Source organism: Jatropha curcas, chromosome 4 (genome assembly GCF_041381405.1).
Source record: "Jatropha curcas cultivar XTBG-Jc1 chromosome 4, XTBG_Jcur_1.0, whole genome shotgun sequence".
Classification (NCBI taxonomy): Eukaryota; Viridiplantae; Streptophyta; class Magnoliopsida; order Malpighiales; family Euphorbiaceae; genus Jatropha; species Jatropha curcas.
This window is the reverse complement of record NC_143154.1, coordinates 22,895,205-22,911,301: the sequence shown is the minus strand read 5'-3', so window position 1 is coordinate 22,911,301 and position 16,097 is coordinate 22,895,205. Positions and strand designations below refer to the sequence as shown.

The following is a 16,097-nucleotide window of genomic DNA, read 5'->3' as shown; positions in this document are numbered from 1 at the left end:
ATATATCTTCTTAAGTATCATGCGAAACTTTTTATAAGGTATGTAATAGCAAAAGTTATGAATGATATGACCTGTATAAAAATGTATACACGCTATTAATATATTTTTCAATAGTGATAATAATTTTGAAAATTTAACTAATTATATTGAAAATAAGAATTTAAGTATTCTTTTATTTTATGCTTATGATTTATTATAAATGATTATTTTATGCTTATGGATATGATTTATTATTTGAAATATTAATGTATTATTTAGTTAGTGTAATGTGTCCTACGTATATGGATATCCTACTTTTTAAAAATTTTCATATCCATACGTTTTCGTATCTCGTGTCCCATGTCCGTGAAACCTAGCTTCTGGTATATGAGACTACTCCTTACACTAAACTAATCGACTAAGGTTTTTTTTTATTACCAATAAAAATGAAGTGTTTTTTTTAATTTACTTTTGTATCATTGAAATAAGAAATTAAGTATTTTTATTTTATTTTTATGATTTATTATAAATGATTGTTTATTTATTTGAAATATTAATGTATTATTTATTTAGTGTACTATATTTTATGCGTGTGGATGTTTTACCTTTTTTAAAAATTATCGTATCTCATTTCCATACAACATAGTTCCTGGTATATGAGACTACTCTATACATCAAGCTAATCAACCAAGATTTTTTAATTACCAATAAAAAATGAAGTGTTTTTTTAATTTGTTTTTGTGTCATTAAGAAATTAAATTTTTTTTATTTTGTGTTCATAATTTATTATAAATGATTGTTTATTTATTTGAAATATTAATATATTACTTATTTAGTGTATTGTGTCCTAAGCGTGTGAATGTCCTACCTTTTTTAAAAATTACCGTATCTCGTACGTTCTTCTATCCCGTGTCATGTGTTTGTGCAACCTAGCTCCTAGTATATGAGATTACTCTATACACCAAGCCAATCAACTAAGATTTTGTTTTATTACCAATAAAAATAAAGTGGTTTTTTTTCTAATTTGCTTTTGTGTTATTGAAATAAGAAATTTAGTGTTTTTTATTTTATGTTTATTGTAAATGATTATTTATTTATTTGAAATATTAATGTATTACTTATTTAGTGTACTTCGTTTTAAGCGAGTGAATGTCCTACCTTTTTTAAACTTATTGTATCTCGTTCGTTTCGTATCTCGTGTCTCATTTCCGTGCTACTCAGCTTCTAGTATATGAGACTATTTTATACACCAAATTAATCAACCAAGGTTTTTTTGTTTACTACCAATAAAATGAAGTGTTTTTAAATATTTTTTGTGTCATTGAAATAAGAAATTAAGTCTTTTTTTATTTTATGTTTATAATTTATTATAAATTGTTGTTTATTTATTTGAAATATTAATGTATTACTTATTTAGTGTAGTGTGTTATAAGCGTGTGGATGACCTACTTTTTTAAAAAGTACCGTAACCTATACGTTCCAATGTAAATTTTTTAAGTTGCTAATATATTGTTTATTTAATAGTAATGTATTGTTTATTCACACTCTTTTTAACCGTGTGGATTACTTATTAATTATTTTATAAGAAGAAATAAATTTATATTAATATACTAAATGTTAGAAATAATCTTTTTTATAGATATTATCTTCATCGAGAGATTATCTGAAAATATAAAACAACTGATTTTTTACAATTCTTATAATTGTGATAAATTATGTGAATTCTAACATCCGTCATTCTATAATCAAAAATAATGCCAAGTGGTAAACTGTGCTACTTACACTTGACTTCCATATAAAGTAAACGACCCTGCTTTTATATATTATGTAGATAGATATAGATTTTTCAATAGTAATAATAATTTTGAGAATTTAACTAATTATATTAAAATAAGAAATTAAGTATTTTTTATTTTTTATTAATTATTTATTATAAATGATCGTTTATTTATTATCATATCACATACATTCCCGTATCTTGTGTCTCAATCGATAGACTAATTATTTTGTCATGCAAATTTTTGTAAGCAAAGAAACTTTTGTCGTGAATTTGCTATTAAATTTACCATTCAAGTAATTTCTTCTTTTTATTGGTCTATAATTATGGCTTATTTGGTTTACCATTAAGACTTTTTTTTTTTTTTTGTGTAAATCACTAATATCCGGACCCTGCTTTTATATATTATGTAGATAGATATAGATTTTTCAATAGTAATAATAATTTTAAGAATTTAACTAATTATATTAAAATAAGAAATTAAGTATTTTTTTATTTTTTATTAATTATTTATTATAAATGATCGTTTATTTATTATCATATCCCATACATTCCCGTATCTTGTGTCTCAATCGATAGACTAATTATTTTGTCATGCAAATTTTTGTAAGCAAAGAAACTTTTGTCGTGAATTTGCTATTAAATTTACCATTCAAGTAATTTCTTCTTTTTATTGGTCTATAATTATGGCTTATTTGGTTTACCATTAAGACTTTTTTTTTTTTTGTGTGTAAATCACTAATATCCGGACCCTATTACCAGGAACCACAACTCATAGGTGGTTTACCATTAAGACTTTACCATTTATTGACTCGCACTTACCAATAGGGATTAAATTTAGATCAGATTATACAAAATCCATATTCAATCCGTGAAGATTTTCATATATTCATATTTACATCTGCTCCGCTCGGATTTGGATCCGGTCGAATCGGATATTATCTATTTTTTATTATGTTTAAAAGAAAACCAAAATAGAATAATAATTTAATAAAAATGCATATTATGTTTTATGTTTGAAAACACAAAAATTCCTAACAATAATTGGAAATATTATATGCTATGACAACTAGTAGAGACTTTAATAATTGTTAAGCTCAAAAAAATTCAGACTAATGGTTGTAATGTTTAAATTCATATTCTTTTGTTTGAGGTAGAGATTAAAAAAAATACAAAAAAAGTAAAAAAGTTGAAGATAATGATTTAGAATATAAATGAAAAAGAAAGAAGGAATAGAAAAATAAAGGCAAAGACACATCTAGAATTACGATCACCAAGTTTAGACATATAACAAAAAGGCAAAATTACCTTTCACGGATTAGATTCAAATCAGATTATTCTATATCTATATCCGACTCATATTCGCGTTGTGTTTTATTTTAAAATCCATATCCGATCCACCACTAAATGGATCAGATTTTATCTATTTCATTCAGATCGAATCGGACCGGATATCCAATGGAGCTGATCATTTGATCATCCCTACTTACAAATTAAGTAAAATTAAATCAACTAACCCAACTCATGTGCAGCCCTCCGCAGATTCCTAACAATGCATTTGACATCTTTCTATATCCCAAGAGTAAGGAAAGAAGTCTCAAAATTTGGAAGTTATGTTCTCTAATCCTTCATTTGAATTACTCTCACTTCACCTTTCCAAGCACAATATGACGCATTTTAGCAAATGGAAAAAGAAAATGCGAGTTCCTGAAGAGAAAAGAAGCAACAAAGACCTAAATTTTTCTATCAAAGGCCTCAATCTTGGGTAGACAAGTTAGATGTTCCGTATTTCATTCACAAATTCGTTCAACGAAGGTTTTTTCTAAAACAGCTTCAGTCATCGTGAGTTCTTCATTTTATATAAGAACAAAAAGTTAAAGTCTACACTTCCAGAAGTGACACATAAAATGAAAATAGAACATTTTCAAGTAAATATTTCTAAACTTATACATTCCTTTGTGTATGTATCACATATAGCAAGTACTGTTTGAAAGTCCAAGTCTTAAATCATGAGAACAGGAAGCGAAAGGTACTCTGATAGTTTCAAGATATTTTAGTGATGTGTTACCTGGAAAGTTACTGGCCTGTGAGGCTTCGGAGCTGGAAAGGCAAGCAACGATACATTAGTCTAGAGTCAACTCTAAAGCAAAGGACCAAAATTGAAGAAACCATCAAAAGAAATTATAACAGCCTTAGGTTTAGTCATGTCATTTGCACACAAACACGGAATTACATCCACCACTGCATAGCAGAATTCTAAAACTAATCCAACACACTAACGGATATATCATTATATAAGAACATTTTGTATTCGTCCTTTCTGCGCTCCCAAGATTCATTCGTTTTTATTAGGAACAGTTCTCTAACTTGGTTTATTCTTCACAGCCTTTAATATTTGGGTTTTGCTATAAAATAAGTTTGTTTCCACTGTTGGTGTTAGTTTTTCCCAATGTAAATGCCAGTTGGAATCTTTTTATGTCTATTTTGTCAATGTTATGTATGATATCTGTAAACTTATCTTTTCTTGATGGATGTCTAGATGATGCCCTTTAATGTTGGGACAGGTTGACGTGGATAAGCTAAAATTGATTAAGGCCAAGTTGCATTCGTATTATTGGGGTTAGAGCTTTAAACTTGGAACACAAATGGCAAGAGACTTTCTTCACATTTTCCCGATTCACCATAACCAGAAAGAATTCAGTTCAGATGTAGGGTACCTATCCAGAAGTTTTTGCAACTTGTTTGACGGAATCACCAAACAGATTTGACCTTTCCGAACTCTAATATCTACTGTTTCACATACTAGCTTATGTTGATGGATTTGCAGTATAAAGCATTTGCTCATAAAGTAGATCATTATAAGCAACCATTGTATACTAAAAATCCACCAAACAAAACTGGTATATGAAACAATAAATATCAGTTCTGAATCCAAAATATATGAAGAAAGCTTACTCACCCTTTCTGGTCTGAGTTTAAGCTAGGAAGCCCAAAAATATAAATACAACTTCCGCTTCATCAATTTTAATTGCCCACATTGAGCTAATTAGTTAACCATTATTTTTCCCCTCACTACTAAAATATTAGAGGTCCAAATACACATTCAAATACACGGGTTATACCTTAATAAAGAAGTGGGAACCAATTATTTAGCCAAGTTGTTGAATTTTGTCTTTACGGCTTTCATGTTATGATTCTTCACAAGAAAACAAAAGTTGCAATTGGAGAATCATGCTAGTCTCTAACAATCTTTCTAAGCATGTTTGCATGAGTTATGGATATGGAAACAGAAACACTTCAGCATCTTTTATATCAAAAATAAAATTCATCATTTTGAAGATATATCTGGAAATAATAGCCATTTCTCCAGATATCCGGCAAGTACTTTTTGGAACGAGCTCACAAGAAGCATTGCCTTTTTTCAGTTTTTTACTTGCTACCTTTTCTTAAATTTTACCATCCAACAGAATGCCTAACAAGCATTTCCAAAATCTAACTCAAAAGAATACTCTCTTCCCTCCATTCCAATATATATATATATATATATATATATATATATTACTCTTTTGTTTGATTTGCTTCTAAAAAAGGGAGTTAGCACGTCCTAGGATGTTTTCAAACAGAGCTTGACTATTGAACTCACTTACCATTAGGGTTCCCTTGTTTATAGAAACATCGTAAAAGCGAAACTGCCTCAGATGCCATTACTCCTCTAGTACATTTGAAACCCTTCCATTGAGCAGCTTCCTCTCTATCAAACATATAGAATATGTTAAACATGCCCTAAATTGCACAATGCACATAAATGGAAGACGCAATTTAAATTAAATATCCACTAATTAAATGAAAGTGTTTGAGGATTTGGAATTCTTGATGATTTGTATTGATGTACAAGACCCTTTAAATAGGGAAAATACAAACAGAATATGGAAAGGAATTGCAGAGATTAATTACAGGAAATTAATTGTAATCTGTTCCTAAATCAGAGGAATGATCTGTGGAGATATCATCGGCTAAGACTCCCCCGCAGTTTGGGCGGGCGGAGGACAGACGCTCAAGCTGGATCGAAATGACTAGAACAACTGTCGAGATAGGCCTTTGGTGAAGATGTCAGCATATTGAAAAGCAGATGGGACATGTGAGACCCAAATGTGGCCTAGTCGAACTTTCTCCCTTACAAAGTGTATGTCGATCTCAATGTGTTTTGTGCGTTGATGCTGGATAGGATTGTCAGACATATACACTGCGGAAACATTGTCACAGTATACGACGGAGGCCTGCTGAAGTGGGAGGTGTAATTCCAGAAGTAAATTGCGAAGCCAGGTAGTCTCTGCAACAGCATTGGCTACTCCTCTATATTCTGCCTCTGCACTAGATCGTGAGATAGTAGGCTGCCGTTTTGAAGACCATGAAATCAAATTATCACCAAGGAAAACACAGTAGCCACTAGTTGATCTTCTGGAGTCTGGGCACCCACCCTAATCTGCGTCTGAGTATGCTACCAAGGTATGTGTATTATTTGTCTTGCCAATTCTTATACCGTAGTCAACTGTACCTTGTAAATATCGGATTATTCTTTTGAGAAAGGCATAGTGTGGATCCCGCGGTTCATGCATGAAGAGGCATATTTGTTGAACAGCATATGATATATCTGGGCGTGTGAATGTGAGATACTGTAATGCGCCAGCAAGACTGCGGTATAATGTTGGATCATGGAATAGAGGTCCATCAGAAGCACTCAGTTTTGATGATAGATCAACTGGGGTGGCACATGGTTTGCAAGAGGACATTGAAGCTCTGGAGATGATATCCTTTGTGTATTGAGACTGATCCAAAAATAACCCACTAGATGTCCGTGTCACTTTGATTCCCAGGAAATGATGCACCCGGCCCAAATCTGTCATTGCAAACTCGCGTGAGAGCACGCGGATAATATTCTGTAATAACTCATTAGAAGAGGCAGTGGGCACTATATCATCAACATACAGAAGTAAATAAGCAAGCTGATTTCCCTTTGAGAAAATGAATAGGGAATTGTCACACACACTGCTGCGAAACCCATGAGACAGCAGATGGGTTGCAAATCTGGTGTACCACGCCCGTGGCGCCTGTTTGAGCCCATAAAGGGATTTTTTCAATCTGCACACAAAATGAGGGTATCTTCTATCTGTGAAACCCAGGGGTTGATGCATAAAAACAGTTTCATTTAAATGCCCATGTAAAAACGCATTTTTGACATCCAACTGGTGTATTGGCCAAGAACGGGAAACTGCAATGGATAGCACAGTCCGTATAGTAGCGGGTTTCACTACGGGACTAAAAGTATCGCCACAGTCAATGCCCACCGTTTGAGATTTGCCATTTACCACCAAACGTGCTTTGTACCTTTGAAGTGACCCATCTGATTTAAATTTGTGACAAAAAAGCCACATACACCGAATGACCGATCGGTCAAGAGGGCGAGGCACGAGTTCCCATGTATCATTTTCTTGCAAAGCACGAAACTCAGCCTGCATAGCATTTAACCAATGAGGGTCAGAAAAAGCTTTTACATAAGAGGTGGGTATTGGTGAAATTGAGGTGGTCATAAGGGCATGGCGAGCTTTGGAGCGGGTGGTCATTGGATGGGTATTCTGTGCGGGTTTTGATACAGCAGTGGTCTGAGTGTTGGGATTTTGTGAGACAGGTGCAGCAGTGTGTTGGGGTGCCGTAGCATTGGCCACTGGGTTAAGGGGCTGTTGTTTATGGCGGTGGGTGTATATTATGGGGTAAGGAGAGATTGGGCGTTTTTGGGTTTGGGTGGTGTTTGGTGTTGGGTGAGGTTGTATAAACTTAAATCCTAGTGGTGGTTGTTCATCAAGAAATGTGTATGTTTTGGGTGGAGTTGGAATGGTGTATGGGAAAGTTTGTTCATCAAAGGTTACATGTCGTGATATGTGGATCTTCCCGGTTGTAGGGTCAAAGCATCGGTATCCCCTAAAATCTGGAGGGTATCCAAGGAAGATGCATCTAACGGATCTTGGGTGTAATTTGTGGGGTTGGGTTGCGGAGGTATTGGGATAACAAGCACACCCGAACACACGTAAGTGATCGTATGTCGGGTGGCGGAGATATAAGGCAAAAGTGGGTGTGAAATAATTGAGACGTTTGGTTGGAAGGATGTTATGGAGATAGGCAGCAGTGTGAAGTGCTTCGACCCAAAACATAGGTGGTAATTGAGCATGGATGAGGAGTGAGCAGATGATGTCGTTGAGACGACGAATCATGCGTTCAGCCCGACCATTTTGGGAAGATGTTTGGGGGCATGAAAAACGAAATAACAGACCATGTTGTTGGGCAAAAATTTTGAAGTTATGGTTGTCAAATTCTCCCCCCAAGTCACATTGAAAAGTTTTGATATTACGGTTGAATTGGGTGGCTATGAGTTTATGGAATTTAGTAAAGGTGGTGAAAGTTTCAGATTTGAACTTGAGAGGGTATACCCACACATAATTGGAAAAATTATCAATTAGCACCATGTAGTATTTATATCCAGATTTGGTTGGAATAGGGGAGGTCCACAAGTCACAGTGTATTATATCAAATGGTGAAAAAGTAAAGGAATTTGACTCATAAAAAGGTAATCGTTTGCTATTAGATAAATGACAAGAATTGCAAAAAAATAAATGCTTGTTCTTATTACAAGAAAGACCAAACTGTTTGGTTAAAACATCTAAAACTTGTGTGCCAGGGTGACCGAGGCGATCGTGCCAAGGTAAATTTGGAGATGTGATTGAACAAGCTTGTGATGGTAGGGTTGGTGGAGTGACAGGATAGAGATCTCCGGTACTATTGTGGCAAGAAAGGAGCTGTCCCGTTTTGAGGTCCTTCAAAGAGAAACCAAAAGGGTCAAATTCAACAGAAATATTGTTATCACGTGTAAAACGGCGGACAGATAATAAATTTTTAATGATCTGTGGACTGTAAAGTATGTTTGGGAGGATGTATGTACGGTTAAGGATGGGAAGGTAACCTGTTCCTGAGCCCTCAATTGGTAAATAGTGTCCGTTGCCGACTAAAAGTTTAGTGTTAACAGGAAAAGAGTCAGGGTTGCGAATCATACCTCGGTTGTCGGTGACATGACGTTCTGCCCCTGTATCCATGATCAGATTTGGATCTGTGTAGTTGAGTTGCATCGTGTTATAAGCTTGGCTGAGATCGGAAGGACTTAAAGCATCATATCCAGTATGCGGTGGAGGGGGATATGGTGGTGCTGGGCCGTATGGCTGCTGTTCTGAATAAGCGGCATAATGGGCAGTGGGTGTGTTTTGAATTTGATTTGGTGGCCATGGAGTTTGTGTTGGGTAGGGACAAGGTGGGGTGTTCCACCAAGCCCATTATGGGTAGGTTCGAAGATGGGTCTTCTGTTTGTGTCATGTCTATCGGCGGCAGCAGCTAAAAAATGTGAGAGAGAAAGGAGAGGGAGGGATAATTTTCAGAACCGAAGCTCTGATACCATGAAAGTGTTTGAGGATTTGGAATTCTTGATGATTTGTATTGATGTACAAGACCCTTTAAATAGGGAAAATACAAACAGAATATGGAAAGGAATTGCAGAGATTAATTACAGGAAATTAATTGTAATCTGTTCCTAAATCAGAGGAATGATCTGTGGAGATATCATCGGCTAAGATTAAAGTGAGGATCCCTGCATCAGGAACTGGACAATCAAGTTTTATACAACTACTACGTTATGTTATTCGTTTCATAACAATTTGAAACCAAGGAAGTGATTTATATATTGCCATGGCTTATGATGAAACTCTGGATAAAATTTGTATAATAACAGTGGTTGAAGATATAATAAACAACATATCAATTTACTGCTAAATGCATATGATATTATCCGAGAAGATGGAAAAAGTTAAAGAGTGAAACTTTATTTTTTTTTTTTTAAGAAAAAAAGAGAGAAACAACAATATAAAGTGGAATAGGTAAAGAAAAAGAGTAAGAGAGAGAAAGAGAATGGATGTCCAAATGTAATTTAATCATCCATTTTAATTTTTTTGACAAAAGATTCCAGATAAATGCATTTAATTGAAAAAAGATTGTATGTCCAAACATTTAATTGATAAATAATAATAATAATAATAATAATAACGTTAACACACTAAAAGAAAAAAAAAATTGACACAGTTCAAACATCATGATAATAATTAACCCAAACGAAAAATAGAAATGAACCTAATAAGTGGCTGATAGTTGCCAGAATGCAGTGACAATATTGATCCACAGCCTCCAAATTTATCATTTGCACATCCATAATACACTTCCTTTATACCTAAGCAAGTGAACAACTGAAGTCAAAAATTATCAATTAGATTAATAAATAAAGCTCTGATAGATTTAAAAGAATTAGAAAAGTGTTATTTGAAAACAAGAGGATACCAAGGATAGACAAAGCTGCAGCACACATTATACATGGTTCACATGTAACATAAAGAGTACATTTTGAAAATTTTTCAGCAACTTCTGAAGTTGAAAGTCCACTTTTTTGCCACTGCTCAAGAAGAACATCGATTGCTTCCATCTCTGCATGTCTTGTGGCCTACGACAAGAAATTAAAGTAGAAACTAAATTGCAAAAGCTTTAGAGTACCTATCCGAATGCTCTTCTGATTTCTACCTTGTTGTTGTTTGATACAAATTTTAAATTATATTGCAATTCAAGGATCAGCATAGTTGAGCAGCGGTGAATAAAGGTGAGATTAGTTACAAACATCCAAGTAGCTATTAAATTACAAGGTGGTAGCTCATTATGTAGTAGATGGTTTCTGAAAAACAATTCACATGCACAAAACTAACATGGCATAGTTGTGTTGCACTTGAACAAAGGTGAGATTAGTTATAGACATCCAATTAGCTATTAAATTACGAGGTACTGCTAGCTATTAAATTACGAGGTACTGCTAGCTCATTATATATTAGATGATTTCTGAAAAGCAACTCACATGCAAAAACTAAAATAAATTAGAGGGACCTCGATATGATTAAACTTACCATAGAATATCATAAAAGCAGGTTAGAAGAGTAAACCAAGGTGAAAATATTTGATGCATTGATTAACTTACATTTCTTGTCTCTGTTGTTCGATTTCTTCCAGATGCAATGACTATGCCACCTTCAACAATCACACAACTGGTCAATGAAAAAATAGTTTTAGTGATGAAGGATCTGACTAAATAATAATGCAGATTTTAAGTAAAAGAATCAATCTTTTTTCTGGAAGGAAAAGTGTAATCTGCAAAAATTGATTAGGTTAACTGAAGAAGCCTAAATTTCTAGGGAGCACAGCAATGTTGATTAATAATTGCAGTATGTTTCAGGACATATGACAATATATGTATATGCAAATTTAGTTCATTTTCGACATCTGAACTGCACATCAATATTGATGGACATCATCTTGTGAAAGAATGTCAATCCTGATTCTAATGCAGGGGTAATTCACCAAATTAGGTTATAAATCCTTAGCAAGTAAAGCCAAAAACCAGCCAACAAAACACCAGCAGGTCTTGTTTAAAGTTGCCCAGGGTTCAACTGAGGCAGAATAAGCAGGGTCTCAATTAAATTCCTCAGTCAATCCTGGCTCACGGCTCACCCTCATGTGAGCACATAAAAATTAGCAACGAATTTTTTGATAGCAAGAAACCAACATTTTAAAGAACATAACTCAAACTAAGCAAACAGAGTTTTAGCAACAGCTGGGTTGAGCATTATCCTAATATAATTGAAAATTTGACTAATGAAATTAAGTTATTTCAATTAAATCAAATGTTTTTTACCTATTACTCATACATATTGTTACTTCTGTATGAACTATGACAAGGACTAGGTTTGTCCAGGCAAGGCATATGTCAATTATACCCTAAATTGCTGAAATGATATATTTTAACTGAAAATATGGAGTGGTCTATGCAAAAATAAATTGTATTACCATTTATTTTCCTCCCATTTCATTAGAGCACTGAGAGGTCACTTCCCCTAATGCAAGAGGACTTGGAAGGATCCCCATCCAATGTACCAGTTATTGTGCCCACGATAAACGCCACAAGCCAAGTGCGGAGCAGATAACTACTAAAAGCATCTAAGTAGTAAGCTCACCCTGAGGTGAGTATTCTTTACTGACTTACCCACAACCTTCAGTAAAGGATAAAACTAACAGCAATTCAGAAAATACAAAAAAATACAAGAACTTAACTAACCATAAGCCAGCAGAAAAACTGAAGAGTCAGGTTACTCCCAATTAACTGAAGCCTATTCTTATCCTGTCTTGGATTCCCTAACTGCCTTGACATATTTGAGTTCTTTTCATAATTAACATAGCATTCAAATCTCTTCCATCAGGCTTCTTTAAATTTCAAATCTCTTCATGTTCTTACTTGCTAAAAAACTTGATTCATTATTCTATCTTCTTTTATTTACTCTTCTGACTTCTTTTTGACAACCTTACAACTTTATTTCCTTGTCATCACAAATCATGAATGGAACATTCAAACTCTTCCTAATATCCTTTATATTCTTAAACAGATACTTTCAGATTAGCTCAGAATTGAAATCATTTTTTTTCTTGGAGAAAAGAAAATTCATTTAGGTGCACCCATTTATATCAACGTCCTCTACTAGCCGTTTTGCATTTCCCTGATTTCTCCTTCATTAATCATTTGAACCTCTACCAAGGGAAAAATAATACATGCTCAATCATTTTATAATCAAGTTGTGTACTTAAGGTTTCAGAAGTTTGCAATCCTGCTACACGTACTCGCTAGAAGTTTTGGTTGCCTAGTGAAGTAGAATTATTTGTTAAGTCATTGTGAAAATGAAATTAAAAGCTACAAGAATGCAACAATTTCGAATTTTCTTAAGTTACATTTCAATTGCTTCTAGCTAGTTTAGGATTAAGGCTTAGTTCTAGTTGTTGTTGTACATTTTAATTGCTTCCCAAGCAGAATTTGCGTTAAATTTTATGATAACTGGAATGCAAGATCATCCTCTGTTTACTTCTAAATATAACTTCAGAAAAATGATGTTATATCAAAAATTAGGTAAAGTGCAATTGCAAATGGTAAAATAAAATAAATTCTGTAAATAAAACCTCAAACACCTTATGCCCCTTTCCCTCTCTCTTCTCCCCCCTCCTCCAGAAAAAAAAAATATATATATATAATATATATATATAGTGACATAATTTAGAAGAGCTTACCCCACTGGCACTTCAAGACAATCCAAGGCATGTTTTGCCTGTCATATGACCAACAAATAATATACCAAAGAGTCACAAGTCAAAAAGCCGACACAAAATTGAAATTGAAATGTGTTGACAGAACCAGCAAACATATAATTCATTTTAAGCAGAAACAATCTCGACATGTCTGAAGCAGAAAACCATATGGCAACTACAGAACGTTAGAGCCCATCTAATGCAGAGGAAAAATATTTTCCCCTGTCCAGTTCAGAAATATTAGTTAGCAGACACTTTGTCTTTTCAAAGACACCTAGATATGGATTTACTGTTTTAGTTTCCTGATCCATTAAATAAGATGATCAGAGTATGAAACTCAAACAAAGAGGCTATCTTTTAACCATTCACTCTACATTTGCTCAAAAAGGCTACTGTTACATTCAGGTAAGAGGTATTGATGTTATCTCTACTTATGCTTTAAGGCATTAATGATTGTAAGATTATTGAAAGCTTTTAGAAACTGGTTATCAAACTATCTGCATGGCAAAATAAATACACGTTATTAAGTAGCATATACATATTTCAGCATCAAATCTCCTAACGTAGGTTGACCTAAAAAAATGTTAGGGAAACTACAAGAATGTTTGCCTCCCAAAAGGCAACCACCAATTTCTATTGAAAAACTATTTTCTTTTATTTCTTGTGGCAATTGGTAAGTGCCAATGCCCTGGGCACCACAATTGATGCGATACCCAAATACCAATGATTTGCTAAAAGTCACAGATGGAAACTGTTGACATTTGGTAATTTCTAACTCAGTAGCACTTCCAACTAGTGTGTCAGCTATTTTCATCTCAGTAGCAACCACTGGCCAGTGGCCACAGACTACAGGAGTTAATTGCAAAGTCAGTAGCATTTGCTAGTAGGGGCCACAATAATCAAATCCAAATACTCCTCGAAAAGACCTTATGAAATTTTCAAATGAATTAATAAATTACAGAAATTAGAATTTGAGAATCAAAATGTAACAAAGTTATGTGTGCGTGTGCCCCTCCACCCACTCCTTGCAGCTCAACCCGATACAAGAACACAAAACAAATTCACATAACATCTCAACTCGTGAACAAATATTTTGTTACAAATTCACATGTAAAATGAACCTCTATTAACTGCAATTAGAAATACAGTTTGCGACTTGCACGTTCTCTTATGGATAAGATAAGAATGAAGGATGCTGTAAGCATCTACAGAAAACAGCTGGGAACATTTAATGTACCGAAAGTAAAAACTAAATGGAGATAGAACATAATGCCATAAGAAAGCCTTCACTATTTTGCCTAATTTAATCTTCTTATTGATAGAAGGTCCATGGATTACCTGTTCCATTGCAAGCTCCATAAATGCAAGACTCTTCTGTGAAGACGATTCCCTTTGAACTTGAACTTCCATCTGTCATATGCACAAAAAGAATAAGAATAAGAAAAACAAAAAGACAAAGTGATGAATACAGTTCACCTCTCTTAACTTCCATACTTTCTAAAATTTTAATAACCATAACTCTGTTGCTTCTCTAATAGTTAAACTTACGGCAAAATTTCATTACTAGAGAACAGTCTGAGTATACTTACCGTTGATGAAGATGAGAAGGAAGGAGAATGAGACAGAGTTGCCGCCAATAACGGAGGAAGAGGAGTAGTAGACCGCGTTTGCGGCTCCACGAATAGCGAAACAAGAGAGATCACTGTGGTGTTTAAGCCTGTCAAAACTAACCCTCTCATACATTCTCCATCTAATTTCTCTGTCCGTTAAAGCTGCTTTGAAAAAAAAAATAAAAAGCGCTAATGTTGAATGATCGATTCGTTTGGATAAGAAAAGACGAGAGTGAAGTTGTTGAGCCCATATTTGGGCTTCTATGAAGTCCATAAAATTTATTCAGGGCCCATAAAATTGTTTAATTTGGCTTAGTAAATTGAAAACTCAATTTATGCTATGTTTGAAAAGATGGACAACGTAAAATAAGAATACAAAATTATATTATTCACTTCTCAGTGAAAATTAGGCTATAAAAATATGTAAAATAAATTTACGTTGCACCGTCCTTAACATTTTCACTCAAACCAAGTAAAAGATTTTAAAAATCGTAAAATATTTTCACATTTTATTTTACATCTACTCATATTTTACGTCATCCAAACAAAGTATAAATATTTTAATTTAATTAAATAATTAATAAAAGAGTTGTGGATAAATTAAAAAATATAAAAGAAAAGAGATATCGGTTTCTTTATAAAGTGATGCAAGCACTTTCTCAAGTATCCTATGAAAAATAACACAATAAAAAAGCAACACAAACAAGACAAATTTCTTTAATTTCAATTTATTATCTTCATTTAAATTTTCAACCCTTGTTAATTTTATTTTCAAATTCCAACCATATTAATCTAATTATGCTTTGAATTTAATCTTAATTCCCTTGTTATCAGTATTCATAGCTTCCTTTTGAATTTTGTAATACATACAATTTCCCTTAAATTTCACTAATACTACCCTTAATTTTGTAATTTCAATTACAACATTTGTTGTTCTCTTAATAAGTTTTATAGGCTGTTTAGAAAGAAAGTTCAGAATTTTTTAACTGAAGGAATCGAAGATAGTTAAATAAATTGATTTCTCATAATATCTATAGTTATTTTCTAAAAACTTGAAATTGCACTTACTTACTATTTTTCTTCTATTTTCTCTCTCGTTCGTTTTCTTCTATTCTTTTTCTACCCTAATTGCAAGCTGAATTAAGTTATTAAATTAACACTCTGTTTGGATGGATTTATTCTTTTGAAGGAATTAAAATAGTTGAGGAAAACAATTGTGGAAAGCAATTTTACCTTATTTGGAAAAGAAGGAAAAATAATGAAGGAAAAATTAATTTATTTTCCTCCCTATCTCACATAAATAGAATCTCTTCGTTTGGAAGAGAAAATAATGATGGAATGTTGAAGTTTCTCCAATTTTTATGTAATTATCCAAACTACTTTTAATTAAATATTGAAGTTATATGATCATCAAGCCCTCTAAAAGGATAAATGAGGTTAAAATGGTAATATATTAATATTAACAATTTTTT

The 16,097-nt window shown here is 33.2% G+C and overlaps 1 protein-coding gene across 5 annotated transcripts; it reads right to left on the bottom strand.

The window, feature by feature from the left end:
- Window positions 1–3,593: 3,593 nt before the first annotated feature.
- On the bottom strand, window positions 3,594–14,825 carry LOC105647244 (tRNA-specific adenosine deaminase TAD2). 5 transcript variants are annotated; one of them, XM_089720391.1, is made up of 8 exons: window positions 14,605–14,825; window positions 14,354–14,425; window positions 12,998–13,035; window positions 10,866–10,932; window positions 10,184–10,343; window positions 9,980–10,076; window positions 5,404–5,507; window positions 3,594–3,856 (listed from the first exon to the last, which is right to left on the bottom strand). In XM_089720391.1, the coding sequence occupies exons 1-8, from the start codon at window positions 14,752–14,754 to the stop codon at window positions 3,810–3,812; spliced, it is 735 nt and encodes a 244-aa protein (XP_089576517.1). In that variant the 5' UTR covers window positions 14,755–14,825; the 3' UTR covers window positions 3,594–3,809. The 5 variants fall into 5 exon arrangements, 3 of the variants coding, with proteins under 3 accessions (XP_089576517.1, XP_089576518.1, XP_089576516.1); XR_016320513.1 differs by lacking the exon at window positions 3,594–3,856 and adding an exon at window positions 8,859–9,443; XR_016320512.1 differs by lacking the exons at window positions 3,594–3,856; window positions 5,404–5,507 and adding exons at window positions 8,360–8,622; window positions 8,859–9,443.
- Between the last annotated feature and the right edge of the window lie 1,272 nt (window positions 14,826–16,097).